Genomic DNA, 18057 nt, shown 5'->3' with positions numbered 1-18057 from the left:
TTTCTGTACTGTGAACTCCTGGAGATTAGAAAGGAAACATTTTCACCTTTATTCACCTTCAACTGATAATCTATTCCATATCATAAGACTTAATAAATACCTAATTATACTTAATGGCTCTTCCGTCAAATCTTAGGGCAAAAAGTTCAGTCTATATGAACTGGAGAATTAAAGACATCCTGTCCTTTCCCATATTCAACTATGTGAAAAATATAAGTCTGAACAGGATTTGTTAAAATATTTAGAGCTCTCTGACATGTTTAAATATGTAATCAAATTTTCATGAATTTAGTGTTTGTTAACCATATATAACAAAAGGAAGTATTCCAGATTTAATGAAATGGAATGCCAACACATACACAAATATTACTTATTTATGTGTTAATAACTTTATTTTTTGTTTTATTTTTTAATTTCTTTTGCTTGTTTGGTCTGACAAGTCCCAGTGTAAATTCTCTAAGAAAACTTGAAGGCAAATTTCAATGTTTAAAAAAATAATCACTTCTTAGCAGGGGTTTGTGTGACAAGGGAAACATTTTAGAAAATCAAATTATTTCCTAAAATGTAAATTATCCATATAGACTAATCTTAATTAATTTTTAAGTTCCAGACAGACCTTAATCCATTACCTCATACCTATAATTATAGTAATTATTTTTGATTATTTAACTACTCTAATGTATGTGGTAAAAATAATTTAGGGCAAATGTAATTATCCTAAATGATTCACAAATACAGTGATATAAAGTTTTAAAGTAAAATTATGCTTATTTGTAAGTTTTTTTTCTATACCTTTTCTTTTAAAATCTCCACAGAAAAAAATTACAAGTTAGTTTTTCATTTTGTTGGTAGGAAAAATGATACTTAGTGGCATACAGAAAATAGACAGTGAATTCAAATTGGAATCCCAAATTGACTGATTCCATACTCTCAGCCACTAGGTTTTCATTTATCATCTATGCCTGTAAGTTGACACCTAACATCATTAAAAAGTGATTGATTTTAGTGATCTGATACTGGATGAGACGATTAGAAAAGTTTGATTGTACATATACCACTGTTAAAACAGGACATAAAATACTGTATAATATCCTAGGCCATCTCTGCATTCAGATATGGCCCTTAAACTTTATCAAACACACCGCAGAGAGATCTTTACAAAACATGCATATGCTTCACACTATTCTATTGACTTCCCTTCATCTACTGAATAAAATTAAAACTCTTTATCCTAGATATTGTACATCAATATTCATCACAGCATTATTTACAAGAACTAAAATGAGAAAATACCCCAGTGTGCATGAACAAAAGGATAAACAAACAAAATGTAGTATGTGCACACAATGGAATACTGTTCAGCCATAAAAAGAGTTCAAGTTCCAATAGGTACTACAGCATCAACATATTTCAAAAATGTTATGTGAAGTAAATCATACAAAAAGAAGAAATAATTTAGGATTCTGCTCATATGAAATATGTTGGCAAATTCATAGACAGAAATAAATGTATATTAGATGCTACCAGGAACTGAGGGAGGAGAAATATGGAGAATTACTAATTTTAAAAGAATTTCTGTTTGAAGTAACTAAAAAATTTCAGAAACAAAGATGACAGTTATACAACATTGTGAATACACTAAGTTGAATGTTCAAAAACAGTTTAAATTCTCCTTGAAGTGATATTCTCATTTTGTCATATATATATATATATATATATATATATATATATATATATATATACACTCATACATAAATTTCTGTAAACACACATTTTTCCACAATTTAAAAACAAACAACATAGTATAACAAAATAGATTGACTAGTACAATATAGAGTTATGAATTATATGGCATGTAAACTATATCTCAATTAAACTTTTTTTTTTTTTTTAAGAAACTCTGTCTTTTGACAGACCAAGTCCCTCAATATCAGGATGCTTACTACACCCGTCCCCCTGCCCACCCCCCCCACCTCCGCTTCATCTCACACCCATTCATGCATACAACCTGTATTTTAATAAAACTAAAAGACTCCTTGCATAACATTTGCTTTTTCATTCCTTCATATTAAAACTTTCTGACTTCTTTGTCTAGGGGAGTAGTTTTTAATTTTTTTGACCTGAGGATCTTTATACTCCTAAACATTCTTAAAGATTCCAGAGAATCTGGAATCTTTAGATAAATCTATAGATAAAATCTGTGGATTTTACCTATACTTATTTATCATACTAGAAATTCATATTGAAAATATGTTGATGGTTTACCAATTTCTGTAAAACTTAGAATAATGAATCGATTTGTGTATGAATATAAAATCATCTAAAAGCTATACTTTTAAAAAGTGCATATAGAACATTATTTTATAATTGTGTGAATCTATTAAATCTAGCTGGTTCCTCATAACTTTTTCATCCTATCATTTCTGTCATTTGGTGAGTTACATGAAGAAAATCCAGCCTCAGGCAACAATATAGTTAATAAAGGAGTAGATATTTTCATAGCCTTTTCAAGTAACTCTAGTATTCTTCCTTTATACTACACCAACACATGACAAGTGGTCAAACTTAAAGGTCAGTTGCAGATACCATAGTGATGACCTTTTCAATCTGTTACATTAACATTCATTGGTCTATATTGAATTCAAATGGATCATTTATCCTTGCATGATTTTGTCATGTCATTTGGAAAATACTGGTTTCCTGACTTAGGCACATTTCTAATGGTTGACACATTTTCTATGCAGTACCCAAAAGTCACATTAGTTTTTATCATAATCCATCTCATCAGTGAAGACCAGAAAGCATTAGGGAAAACATAAAGCTTACTGTGGTGAATAAAAGTCTTCCAAAAGATAATATTTACTTGAAAACTTAATTTTCCTTATTTGAATAAAATACTATTTATCATTCTCCTTGAAATGATATTCTCATTGTATATTCCTTAGAACACTTCTGCCACACATCTTGATTTGCATAACTAGTTTGTCTGTTCTTCATTCTTTCAAGTAAAACCTGATATTCCTTGAAGAAAGCATGAGCCCAAACAATCATTCGAATATAGTTTCCTTCAGAATGTAATATGAGTGCCTTATGTATGTTTCATCTTACATCATACAGAATATTAAAGAAATCTCAACTGAAGGGTCAGAATTAAAAGAATCATATTTTTTTACCTTTCTTTCAAGCAAAATTGGTACTTTTTTTTCTTGCCAAGTGACAGTGAAAAATCCAATGACCTCTAAAATAGTTTGAAGCCACTGTGTTGACTAACATGAAAGGGCCATAGTTTAGCCACATTGTCATTAAATCATCCATGCAAATGTCAACATGGTAAAAACTTGTCAAATGATATTTAATTACTATGAAAATATTTTTGATCTCTTAGATGTACTGACAGTATATTACAGATGCCCAAAGATCCATAGTTTGAGAATCACAGGTTTTCCTTTTTCCTTTACCACCTGAAAGGTTCCTATTCATTCTTTAAATTCACTCTGTTAGATTTGTACAGCTTCATCTTTAAAACACTCATGAGATTCTCCATCCTTCTGCAGGAAGACTTTTTAATTCTCTAAAGGCCACTAGTATCTTGTAGATCTTATATTTCAGTGATTGTTTACTTGATGTTTTCTTCTCTAAACTATGGCTTCAAAAGTCTATGGACTGATACTCATCTTGATAACCATCATGCTGACAAAGGATGTGGAATACTGAAAATGGATGAGTAAGTTAGTTCCTGTGTGTGGTTACAACATGAGCACTTCCAACTGTGAATTGCATCGGTCTGGGCAAATAAAGGACCAACGGTATTATAATGAAAGTTTCACGGACATACACCCTAAAAATCAGTGAGTCTCAAATATGCATGAACTCCATGATCAATACAGTTAGTGTGGTTTTTGATACAGATGGACATATCTACACATATACATACAGAGAAACAATTTGCTGTGCCATAAAATATAAACTGATATGAAATTATCAATAAATATTTTAACCTATATTAGAAAAATGTGAATATTTATTTTTAAAGAATATACTTGATCTGATTTTCAGTCTGAATAGCATTGGGATAAGCAAAAAGAATTGTGGAAGATATTATAGGCTGGAAATTCAAAATGAACAATGGCAAGTATTAGCATGGAATGGCAATGTATAATATCACATTGACCTAAAAAATTATTTTGATATGTGTAAACATACAATTAGATGCTGTGTCTTATTACCTATCAGGTAAATGTATATTAATAGAAGGTAATAATTTTGCATATTATATTTCCTTAACAAAAATCATAAAATCATTATTGGGAAAAGTGTAGGATAATGAGCCTTTTCATAGAAAATTGGTTAAAATATAAATTTATAGGGCCTTTTGTTTGACAATCTATAAGAAATAAAATACCCACTGACTGATGTCATGATTAATTCTAGATTTCTATGCTAAGAAAATAGTCACATGTGTGATTAAACATAATTCTACATACATATGTTCATTGTGACATTGTGTGGAATGGTAAGATATCAGAAACAATGTTCATAAAATTATAAAATATAGAGTTTATCCTGAATATAGAATGAAGTGCAGCCTTTCCAAGAGTAAGATGAAACTATATATACCAAAATGAAAGCTTTGCAATATATGGTTATTGGGAAAAAGGTAGGTAGCTAATACATCTAGTAACATTCTACTTTTGAAATTATAAATTATATACACACATACATAAAGAAAATTCTAGAAGCAATGTCAGTTGTCAGTTATGGATGCATAAATGGGACTGATAATTGCAGTAGGAAGGCAGAAATTTTATACTTAATTCCATATGACTTGAAATTTCTATAATAAATTTATATACTTTTTTCAATTTAAAAGAAAAGAAAAAAAATGATCTCAGTATGGTGACACATAAAGGGAAATATATATATAACATATTCATATATAATATGGAATTTATATAGAGTAGAGGAGAAAAGGTGCTACAAGAAGATGATGGTCCTTATGCTGATATATGAGGACAAGAAAGAGGTTTATCTCAATTCTGTGGATAATCTACACTGACTGATGATTATATAATCATGTCCCATAAGATATTAAAAGCATTAAATTATTTCTATAGTAATATTTTCACATCAATACTATTATGTTTAAATACAAAGGTCTATCTAAACATTCATACATACATATATAGAAAATAATTGACATTTAAGAAAATATGATTAACTGGAAATCATTAGGCAGCTGTTTTTAAAGATATCATTCCATGCATTGGAAGAAAATAATTTAGAGCAGTTTTATACTGAAAGAATTTTCCCCAAAGTTCTAATGCTTAACTGCAAAAAAATCATGGTGATGAGACCTTGAATATCTAAAGATTAGAAGCTAACAGTCATAATATACATGCTGTACATGCTAGCAGTTAATTGCTTCTTTGACATTTTGGGGTATTGGATGATATAGTCACATCCATTTTTTTAATATAAACTCTAGGAAAATGAAATTGCTACGTGCAATTACCACTATTATTTCTCTAATAATCCAAATGATATTCATTTCTACAAAACTACTTAAAATTAAATTGTTGTACTTACTTTCAACAATTACTTGTCTGTCTTCCCAGTTATCTTTAATAAGCTGTATATTTCCAAAGTGTGCATCACTGTAAAAGATTCGGTTGGTACCTTTCCTTCTTTGATTATAGTCAAAAGCCAAGGCTATGACATTCTTGAAATAATGTGGATTCTCATATGGCCTTATTGGGGAATTTAAATTGGTTTCATCAGAAAGATGTATACTTTTTAATATTGTTCTCCCTGAATACAGCAAATAGCCTTCATGCCGTAGGCAAGTAACTCCATCCTCTGCCAAGTATCCGTGGGCACAAGCACAAGTTCTCCGGGAATTTCCTCGATAAAGACAGAGTTGCTTACAGCCACCATTGTCCTTCGCACAAACATTGGTCCCTAAGGAAGACAAAATACATACACACAGACACACAGACACACACACACACCGCATACACACACACACACACACACACAAACACATTTATGTTTTTGTTTAACAAATAAGTTTTTACTTAGATATATTAAAAATTTAATGTTAAAGCTTAATGTTTATTGTATCTTTTTAATCTTAGTTTTAATTAAGATTAGTTAATAAAAGGCAAACAATAGAAAATATTAATTTTTTTAATCACAGAAGTTCAAAATCTTGAAATTCTATTTGAATGACCACATTATTCTATTTCCTTCATAATCTAAATAACAGCATTAAAGTTCTCCTACAATACTCTGATTGCCAGTTAAGTGTGTACATTTTTTTGAAACTTGATACAAACATTACCATAGGTTTTATCATATTTTAATCTTTGGCAAAAATAACAGAGTTACTAAAAATGAACTGGAAAAAAAAAAAAAAAAAGCACTGCTTGAAATCCTGCCCCCCCTCCCACCTCCAGTATGTAACTTCTAACATAGGGCAGAATCTACTTCAGTTTTAGTGAAGATAAAATATGCTCCTAAGTTTTCTTCATTAAGGTAATTCATCCCTAGGAACTCATTATCATCTGCAAAATTAATACATGAAACCCTCTGTATGAAAAAAAAATCAATTATAATTTATTTTAACAGTGGTCACTTTTTTTAAATACTCAAATTTGTTATTCTATTACTTTCAAAATACACATTTTAAGGATGTGATGACTTCAGAAATGGACTAAAAAATCATTTCTGGAGCAAGAACCACATTTTATATTAAGAGATAATGAAAAAACCAATTTCAGTGGCTTTTAATTCTCTAATATCTTAATTATGCGTTTTTGTACACTTATAGAGTGTTTATATTTCTTAACCCAAATCAATACTCAAGACATGCAAGGTATGTGACATATCTGTGTACACATGCTGTCCCAGACAAGTATGCCCATGTATGAAGTGTTACTCATTTCTTTAAACTATTATATGATTCTGTAGAAAATTAGATGTAAAAAAAAAATTGTTTTGTGATTTTGACTCAAATAAGAATTCATCCTTAGTCTTCATGTGACAAAAGTTTTAAAATAAGAGAGGAATAAAATGTATTGATTTGTATATTCCTTTAAAAGTGCTGACCTTTCTCTCTCACTCGGTTAAAGATTTTAATCTCCTTCAGGTTGACTCCAAGGCCAGTTCTCATGGTTACTGTCTCGGTGGCATCATTCTTGTGACCCCTTCTGACAGACCCATTGGCATGTGCCCTGCCAAAAAGTGGAACATACATGATCAACATTCTTCAACTTTTCATTAAAATCCAGCCAGTTAGTTTAAACTGAAGGTAACAGATGGCCCAACAGAGGGGAAAGAAACCCACTTCAGCCTGTGATATTTAATGCTCAAGCCTGGGATGGGAAGAGCGCCTGCGTTTGCTGTGGAAATTACACGGCTTTGCAAGATCCTTTTTGTGACCTTGCTAAGGTATGGCTAATCCTACAAGGGTAAAGCGTCTGGCACTGAAATAACATTCTGAGACTCAAATGTTTATGAAAAAAAAAAAAAAAAATTACCTGTCAGACCAGTAGATGTAAGCCCCAAAGACCGCAACTGAAAACATATCCACATTGTTCCCCGACAGCACCATCTCACGATGGCCTCCGGTTTCAAGGTCAATTCTCTCTATCTTGTCTGTGCGAGCATCGCACCAGTACAATTTATTTTCCTAAAGATCGATTGAAGAGTAATATTACAAGGAGGTTTTGGTGATTTCATTAAGAAAATAATGGAACACTAAAGTTGGAGTAATGCATGTTGGCAGTTAAGACACTTTAAATACTTAAAATAAATCCAACAGACCTCATAGTCAATGGAGATGCCATTCGGCCACACTATCCCCATGCTTACAAGAACAACTTTGTCTGAGCCATCTAAGCGAGCCTTTCCAATGCAGGGCATCTGTCCCCATTCAGTCCAGAACAGGAAGCTGAAATTGAATTGCAGACTTATGGTAACATATAACTAAATACAGAATGTATCAGTCATCATAAGGACAGTAATATTCATACTAAGAGAACAAAAATTATACATTTCAGAAATAAATATTCAAGCGTGTTTGTATTTGTATAAAGTTTTATTGTAAAAAGTATTTAACTAGCATTTGAAATCATAAGAATGGATTCAAAATTTGACCAAAGTAACTTTTACTTATGCTATTCCCTATCTGAAATACTCCACTTCAAACTATTTTCCTAATGTGCTCTTGATTTTCATATCCCAAATATTTCCTTCAAGAACTTTCTGTGTTCTCTCTGATTATTGCTATTATGAAGCAAAATACATTGAATTATGTGCTTCAACTCAGAACATCATAACACAGAGTGAAAAATTTATACTTGGTTTTCTTCACATAGTTATTTATTTTGGAAACTACTACAAGACAGAGAATATTTATCAGTATATATATTCATGAATAAAGATAAAAATTAATAGGAAATAAATATTTAATTTATGAATGTATACGTAATGCATCATAACATTTAGTTTTGTCTACTTAGACCGCTAAACTATTTTAATTTGAATTTAATGCTTATTTTTGTAATCTTGGAGAACAATATGTAATGTAGAAAGAAATATAAAATAGGAAGAAAACCTAGAGTATGCCAAAGTAATGTGTTAAAAAGAAAATAGAGAAATACAGGAGGTATATAACACATGCATTTTTACATATTCATGCAACAAATTCAGCATTTATATGACATACAGAAATTCATACTTTTAGGTAAATCTGATTCATTCTAAATTTTACATTATGTCCAATCACATTTTTATCCATCTATCAAATAACATCAATGACTAAAATTTAGAAAAATATGGTAATCATTCATGCATTTAGTCAACAATGAGTTTATATTTCTATTCCTATTCAAATACACATATATAAATGTGCATACATGAGTAGAAGCTGATTACATATAGAAAATTTTAAAAATATCTCTACTCATATTCTGAATACTCAATGGAGTTCTTATTTAACCATGAAAAAAAATCTTAAACTACATAAAATATATGTATTCTTTTTATGTATATTGTTTAGATTTATTTTAATAGTGATTTTATTTTCTGAAAAAGCTATAAAAATAAATGTGTTTGGATTTTACAACCACATAATAAAAGGTTTGGCTAGAATCCCAACTATATTAATCCTGAAAATACTTTCATTCATATTTACAAGTTCTATAAATAAGAAAGGAAAACTTTGTAGCAGAAAATCCAACTAAGATTTTATTGGTAACATCTTGGCAGAAAAGTTACGAAAAAGTTCTTTACTTGTATTAAAGTCAAGAGTTTTAAGACCTTCAGGGATAGTCTCTCTCAATTAAAAAAATTGTTTAAAATCAAATAATAGATACATTTTTTTGCTTCATTTAAATTTATTTTCTTTATTTTTTTTATTTTTTGCTACCCAAATAGTAGCTCTTACATGCTAGATATATACTCATCCAAGCTAGGTCCACAATCTGTCCCTTTAATTTCTTAAGGTCAAATGTCATTAAAAAGCGGAAGATATTACACTATAAAGTGGGCACCTTGAAATCCAGAAGAGACATGTTTATTCAATCTGATTTTTACCAACCACTTTTAACATACTCTAAAGTTCAAATATAGAAGGAAATGTGTATAATAAACCTATTTATGTAATATAAGCTGATTTAAAATGTACTAATTGAGTAATGAAAAAATCATTTTGAGCAAGTAAGTAGAATGGGACAATTAATATATTTAGCCCTAATTCCATAGTTATGAAAATTATGTCTCTGAAAGTTAATGCTCCCTGATTAAAGGAGACAAGCCAGGAATTGCCCAGACTTTACTAGCCCAAGCCTGTACCTTTCTCTAATACAAAGTCTCAACAATTTATAATAATCATATGCCTAATGTTATTTCTCTTGAACTATATGAAGTAAAGCAAGAGGTTTTCATACTTAAAAAGAAAAAATAAAACATGAAAAATTTCTTAGTATTGAGAAACAAATATCTATCTTTTACTAGGAAGTCTCTATTTCTTTTAAATTTGCAATAATTTCATGCAGGAGACTTTAGATGAATATCAAAAAAATTATAAATTAAAACTATTTAAAATAAAACAAAGTTATGCAAAATTCTCTATGAGCAAATCAGGCTGTGTGGAAATCACTTTTGTGGTTAAGTAATTTACCAATTTAATAATATCAATATATTTAAACCTACCAAAATGAAGCAATATTTTATAAACATCAGACAGAATAGTTTAAATATTCCTTAAACCAAAAGTGAATAGAATTAGCACCTTGAGAAACTTTAGGAATTCTAAATCAAATTTAGAGAAAGAACATTCTCCAAGCTTGTAAAATTTCAAGGAAACATTTAAATTAAGATAATAATTTACAAACGTGCACTTGAGATATCTTTAATCAGCATAGATTCTTGATATCTAAATATGGTCTTTATTAATAGGAAAAAATGAAAATCCTTGTCACTGGCTTTTGAGAGCCAAAGGAAATTAATATTCAGTTTTAGAAATACTGCCCACATTGGAAATTATATTTTATAGTCATTAAGTATTTGTTGGATTATATGATATGACCAAGGAAATTGATTTTAGAATGATGGCTTCGTAAATTTAGATCTGAAAATACTACTCAAAACCCCCAAATCATCAAAATTTTCAAAACCTAATGCTATATTTTCTCTGGATAATAAGTTTTCTGTATAATAAATAACTGTTAGAAAACTGAAAAGCTCCTTTTTTAACATAATCTTTCATTTGCAGAATTTGAACACATAAACTTTTAAAAAGTATTATGAAAAATTATAGGAATACTATTAGAAATCAACAAAATGCCAATATTAATATTATCTTCATTACGTACACAAATTTTTAGTAGGACAAAAGTAGAAAGACTATATAGCATGTGTCATTTTCTAATAAAACACTGTTATTTATTTAAAGATAAAAAACCTGACATGGCAGCATTTGGGTCCCTCAAAGACTTTGCATATACTCATTAGGCCCTGAGTTTAGTCCATTATTTTTATGACAATTTTGTTGATGTTTGAGTTAGTTTATACACAGGTATACTTATAAAGAAAAATAATTATCTTCTGCTACAATTGGATATATTAAAGCTGGAAAATGTACATTTAAATTACAAATGACTTTGAATAATGACAAAAATATTTTTGAGAAATAAAGGTAACACTGGTAAACAGAGTTCTGATTTGGGTGAGATAAAGGTAAGGAAGAGAAGAAATAGGAGAATGCATGTCTCAGTTGCTGGAAAAAAGAAAGAGGATTCAATGTGATTCTTATGCAGTTGAATGTGAACATTAGTGGAAAGCAACTAATTTGAATCAATCATTTTCTTTGAATTTAATATTCTCTTCTCTGCTAAACTGTTTCTGTGGAGCTCAGATTATGGTTGTAATTTTCATAATAAAAATGGCCATTTCTTTGGTATTTGCCTCCTCTAAGTAAACATGATTTAGATACTTTGTCAGATATATTAAAAAAGAAAACACAGAGATGAGAAAAAATTTCTATGCTGGCACAAAAATGAAGATTATTGAATCCTGTTATGTAATTTCCCTTGGTCAAGAATAGAATCAAGAATATCGTGTCTTCTCTTAGAGTGGGGGTCAACAGTGGGTTCCCATATCTACAAAAAGGAAACAACAACAACAAAAATCTCCTACAGAACAACCATAGTATCTAGCCTTTACAAAAGCATCAAAATCTAAATTGACAAAAATTGCATATAATTATACATCCCTTAGCAGATTCCCTAGAATCATTTAAAATCCATAAGAACTGAATGCCTTGTTAGGTCATAATGTCCATTTCTCTATCCTCCTGGTACCTACAAAACTATATAATATTTTAAAAATTTGAATACATATCATGAACACATGAATTAACAGCCTTTATTCCTGTAAAGAGTAAAATGTAGTACAGAGCCTTTGCTATTCCTGAGGTTTCTAAGATTTGTTTTGACAAAGTATTGCATCCCAATCCCAAATCAGTCTTCAAGTCCTAAATATATTGCAATTGTTTAAAGTATCCTGCAATGTAAAAATAACTCAAACACAGACAGTTGAACACTGTGCTTAAGAAAAGAAAGAGACAGAACCAGTATACTCTTGGGCACTACTTTTTAGCTTTTTTGTCAAATTTGTTGTTGATTCTCAAATTTATTCTTTCATTGTAATTTAAAAATGTACTAATTGAGTAATGAAAAAATCGTTATTGATATTTCATTCAATAGACATTTACTTACATATTTAGAATGTGCTAGGACATAAATTCATTAAAGTTAAGACCCTCATGAAGTTCACTCTTTAATGACAGACATAATTGGGCTAATTAAAGAATTACAAGAGAAAATGCTAACAGAAATACCTAAAAATGTCTAACTGAAAGTCTTTGTAAGTCATGAAAGTAGGAGCTTCAACCATAAGAATGCTGAAGATCTATGATGATAAAAGGTGTCCTTTATATAACAAGCTTCATAATTGAAATGATGCCCATGTCTTCTTGATCTTTTCTAACCTTCCCTTCTGTAGCTGAAAGGTAAGATTCAAGATTCACATTTAGAGTTAAAGAATGAGGATGAAGCATGGGGTAAAACAAAAACAAAAACAAAAACAAAACACACACACACACACACACACAGAGTAATGACCTAGCTAGCTGTGAAAGAAGGCAATCATAAGATTTTTTTAAAAAAGTACTGTTACTTTTATTCCATTTGCTATTATAACTTGTTCACATTCCCTCCCCCCGTCCCCCCCGCCCCCGACTTAGGAAAAGAGAAAAAGTGTTTTTGATCTGAAGCATGGTAGGCCTGTGTTACTTGATTACCATGGTATCTTAATATTCTATAAATGGCACCCTGATCCCACCATTATTAATACTGCAAATTAAATTTATTCCACTTTTTTATTTGTGGCCTTGCCTTAAGATATACTCTAAAAGATGGTATTAAATTCTGCTAGATTCTACCTTAACAGATATTAAACTGTCAACAGAGGTCTTCTGAATGTAGTTGAGCATGTCATAAAAGCATATGTATATTCAATGAAACACCATTTGATAATATGTACTTGTTGAATATCAAAATACCATTTCATCAAATTTGAATATTTGCCACAGAAATAAAGGCATGTCAGCAACTCATTTATAGTCACAAGAATACAAATATAAGAAACTCAAATAGTATGTGTTTCATTTAGCAACTATTTCATAGGAAGTTAATAAATTTGTCAATATCATACTATGACTTCCTGTAATTTTTTGTTAGGAGAAAATGTTATCTTAGCATAAAGATAATTATCACATTCAGTTTTCAAAAGAAAAGTGATGCCTAATTTAAGAAAAGTAGAAAGAAAAGTCAATGGAGGGGAGAAACTAATTTTCAAGCTGAAATAAATTCATAAATGGGTCCTATTTTGCATTTGGCTACATTTTAAAAGTTCTCAAGACTCTATAGTTTAAAAAATAGGCTTTATGCCTCAGTTTCAAGGCACATGTATATGTTGGATTCAGCTAATTTGCTCCATTATGGGTCAATTTTCCCTTGGTAATACCACCTTTTGTGATTTAATTTCAAACAGAATACTAAAATGTTGTACTTTATTTCTTTAATATGAATTTTGACACTTAAATTTCTTTGTATTATTATGTAGAAATCAATTTTTGTGTAACTTTATATAGAGGTATCATTTTAAGCCTTTTTTTTTTCCTTTGAAGTCAGTAAAAATATGAACAATAAATATAGTGGGACAAATTCCAATAATATTTCCAAGTTGTAATAAATATTTTCTGTAAAAAAAGTTGACTTTAAATATGTCTAATGTCTATTCTTAATTATAAACATGGAAAAAAATATTTATCCAAGTGGCCTAATTATTATTTAAGAAATGCTTTTAAGTAGATATAAAGGTATACAGATAAATAATATTGAAATATTTTTAAAGTGTCAAAGTTTTTTTGTTCGTGGGTCAACATATAAATCTTTTTGGGGGATTTAAAAATTAAGAAAGCCCATTGCTGATATCTTTCTGATTTCAGTGATGAACCTGTAGTCATAATAGAAAAAAATTGATCTGACATTCTAAGAGAAAAAAATGAAGGATTTGATAAGGAACAAAATGGGTGATTTCATCAACATTCAAACAGTAGAATACTTAAAGGTTTAATCTTTTTTTATGATTACACAAAAATAAGTGCTACATTTAAGAAAGGAAGTCAGTAGATGAGAGGTACGGAACATACAAAATTTAGTGACAGAAATTCAAAGCTATCATTCTAAAGGAAACTAGAAATATAAATAAATGAATCAAAATTAGATTTTATTTTATTTTGCATGTTTAGTATTTCTTACTGTACATTCAAAGACACACATAAAAACCATAAAATCACATCACTTATAAGCAAAATATTTAAAAAATAATAAGAAAGAATAGCATATGAAGTCTGAAATGAGGAAAATCAACTACAATTCTCACAGGAGCTATATAGATTGAGCCAGAGTGAACCAGAAAACTCAAGGATAGAAAGGTTACTCAAAAGAAATTCTTGGGTGAATTGTGAATGAAGGAAAAAGTTGAAGTCCTGTAAAATCTTAAAAAAAGAAATCTCTGTCTTTGGTTATGGATAAGTTTAGAAATTTCTAGATAAGCAGAAGCTGAAAGCCAACTTCAGTAATTCAATGACAAGAAAATGTGTATAGATCACATATTCTGAGAAGTTGAGAAGTAAACTCAAGGACAGTAATAAAACATGAGTAATTTTTTGTTCAAACGGAAGTGATCTAAATGTAATTGAAATCAAAAAGAAAAAGCTTATTAAGGAAGTTGGGGCCTAATCCGACATGTTGGAGATTAGGGCCTACTTTTTCTTCTATTAGATGCAGAGTCTCTGGTTTAATTCCTGGGTCCTTGATCCACTTTGAGTTCAGTTCTGTGCATGGTGAGAGCTAGGGGTTTAATTTAATTTTGTTACATATGGATGTCCAGTTTTCCCAGAAACATTTGTTGAAGAGGCTCTTTTATCCAATGTACATTTTTGGCACCTTTGTCTAAGATAATTGTAATTTTGTGGATTAGTCTCTGTGTCTTCTATTCTGAACCATTGGTCTATCAGTCTGTTTGGGTGCCAATACTATGCTGTTTTTGTTACTATTACTTTGTAGTATAGTTTAAGTTCTGGTATAGTGATGCCACCTGCTTCACTCTTCCTGCTAAGGACTGCTTTAGATAATCTGGGTCTCTTATTTTTCCAGATGAATTTCATGAGTGCTTTTTCTAATTCTATGAGGAATGCCATTGGGATTTTGATTGGCATTGCATTACATCTGTATAGTGCTTTTGGTAATATGGTCATTTTGACAATATAAATTCTGCCTATCCAAGAGCAAGGTAGAGCTTTCCATCTTCTAAGGTCTTCTTTGATTTCTTTCTTTAGGGTTCTCTAGTTTTCATTATAAAGATCTTTCACCTCTTTCGTTGTTTCCCAAGTTTTTTTGTTTGTTTGTTTGTTTGTTTGCTTGCTTGGTTTTTGTTTTAGGCTATTATAATAGGGTATCTATTATAATAGGTATAATAGGTTTTTGTTTTTAGGTATTATAATAGGATTTGTCCCTGATATACAGAAGTGCATTTGATTTATGGGTGTTGATTTTTATATCCTGCTACATTGCTGAATATATTTATTAGTTCTAGAAGTTTTCTTGTGGAACTTTTTGGAAGGTTGTGCTCCATTTCCATATGCTCTAGGGCTCAGATTCTTTATTCTTCATAAAACTTTCTCTAAGGACTATCTTTGGACCATTAGAATCTCTTTTCCAACACTTTCTGACAGCCAACTCTCTTGGGATTATGTCTTCACAGCTGATCCTTATCCATTGGACAAGCTGGGAATATGAAAGCTAAATCCCCTTACTTTGAGATGTTTATACTCCAGAGCTCCCTAAGAAATCAGCCTGTGGCCTGAACTTGGCTCAAAATTGAACATTTGCTCTCTTTTTCTTTCCTATTCTGCTTCTTTCACTTTATGAATTGAATTCTTACTCTAGGACCTGTTTCTGGAATGCTTAATGCAAGGCAAACATTTTGTCCAACAACATTCTGTCTCCTACCCATCGTGCTCCACTCTACTGTAACTTCCTCCCCAAGTTTCCTCCTGTACTCCTTGGAAATTCTCTTATTTGATATTCATTCTCATGCTCTTCCTTTCTACTAGCTTTTTCTACTGTTTCTGTGAATATGTGCAGTGCCTACCTCCAAACTAAGAAAAACTTACTCAATATTCTATTATCTTCTCAATTTACCTCATGTTTTCCTCTTTCCTTTTTATTGGCTGAGCTTATACCCATGTAGCCTATATATGTTACTTCCACATTCTAATTATCATTGATTTATTAATTCTTTCATTTCTGACCTTACTATCAGTCTCCTGAAATACATAACATTGGGAAATATCATCCTAATCATTAATTGCATATTCTGTTCTTTGCTTTTACTGCTCCCGACTCCTGAAAGTCAGCTCAATCTTCTAAACTCTTTTCCTTAGAATACTATCATGCATCAATTTCCTAAGGACTCAAAATGGCTCATCCTCCCAGCTTTTTGCCTTATTGCTCACTTTTACTTTCCCTCTCTCCTAGGCATTTCATTCTCTTACTATAAATACTAATTTTTGTTCTTGGATTTCTTTTTTCTGTAGTCATTTCTGGGTAATCTCACCCACTATTATGGTTTACTGCAGAATCTTAATTCTGTTGGAATAAATGTGAACTGATTTTATATTTATCCAAATCCAGATTGCATCTTTACTTAACTAAATCTCTTCTCCAGAATTGGCTATTTCAGGAAGGTGCTATAACTTCCAAGTCAATTGCTTGTAAATAAACACTATCATGTTGTTAATTAAGAGTAATGTCCAAGCATAAAAGACTAAGTCTTTCTAAGTCCAAACTTAAATCTTACAATCATTTAAAAATCTCTTCTCTTTTTCCAACTTTGATCTGACTCCTTGTGTTAGTCAACTTTTTGTTTCTGTGACAAATATGTGAGAAACACAACTTCAAAGAGGAAAGATATTTTAGGCCTACAGTTTCAGAGGTTTCAGTCCATGGATGACTGACTCCGTTGCTTTGTAGAGAGGCAGTACATCATGGTGTAGACTGTGTGGTAGAGCAGAGATGCTCACCTCATGGTAACCAGGAAGCACAAAGAGGAAGAGAGAAAAAGAAAGTAGTTGGGGACAAGAAAACCCATCCAGGGCACACCTCCAGAGACCAACTTTTTCCAACTAAACCCAACTCCTAGAATTTCTATCAGATCCTAATAATGCCATGCAGTTATGTATCCATCAGTGAATGGAATGCTGAGGTCAGAACCCTCATGATCCAATTACGTCCTAATAGCTCCACCCCTGGACATTGTTCCACAGGGGACCTTGTATTGATGGTTTGGTCTTTAAGTCTTGATTTCATATTCAAACTATAGCACTTCCTCCTGGAGTTGGGCATGGTGGAGCTGCCTTTAATCCCAGTGACTCAAGAGCCTGTGGTAGGAGGATTTCAAGTTTGAGTGCAGGCTCATCAATTTAGTCAGATCCTAAGCAGCTTAGTGAGACTATGTCTCAAAATAAATAAATAAATAGCTAAAAAGGATTAGAGATGTAGTTCCGTGGCGCACCTCTGGGTTCAATCTCTGGTACCAAAACAAAAAACGCAGTACTCCTTTTGGACTGGGGACCTGCAATGAAAAAGGGACTTGATGTTTTATTTACTGCTCTTGCCGTTTTATTCATGCCTTTAGAAATTTGTCCCTAACTCTCCACTACTTGGCTTGAGGGCAGAGGGAGAACTCACCCTCACCTATAAATCATCCTGAAAATTTTCTACTTTAATCAATGTTACAATTTCTTTAAGAATTATCATCATACTTTGGATCTCACCTTATGTTGCCTTTGGGGTTCAGGGAGAATAGTTAGGAGAAGGAATCCAGAACTAGCTTAGATTTTACTTAAAAGTGAATCCACCTTCA

The 18057-nt window shown here is 31.0% G+C and overlaps 1 protein-coding gene across 1 annotated transcript in view; it reads right to left on the bottom strand.

Moving 5' to 3' along the window:
- Lrp1b (LDL receptor related protein 1B) overlaps positions 1-18057 on the bottom strand; it is a 1566902-nt gene that overhangs the window by 439820 nt on the left and 1109025 nt on the right. Inside the window, exons 38-41 of the mRNA XM_077110319.1 lie at positions 7825-7951; positions 7539-7690; positions 7108-7232; positions 5587-5958 (exon numbers count right to left, since the gene is read on the bottom strand). Coding sequence (XP_076966434.1) covers positions 5587-5958; positions 7108-7232; positions 7539-7690; positions 7825-7951 — 776 coding nt within the window. The remainder of the gene's footprint in view (positions 1-5586; positions 5959-7107; positions 7233-7538; positions 7691-7824; positions 7952-18057) is intronic.

Source organism: Callospermophilus lateralis, chromosome 9 (assembly GCF_048772815.1).
Source record: "Callospermophilus lateralis isolate mCalLat2 chromosome 9, mCalLat2.hap1, whole genome shotgun sequence".
Classification (NCBI taxonomy): Eukaryota; Metazoa; Chordata; class Mammalia; order Rodentia; family Sciuridae; genus Callospermophilus; species Callospermophilus lateralis.
This window is presented reverse-complemented; position numbering and strand designations above follow the sequence as displayed.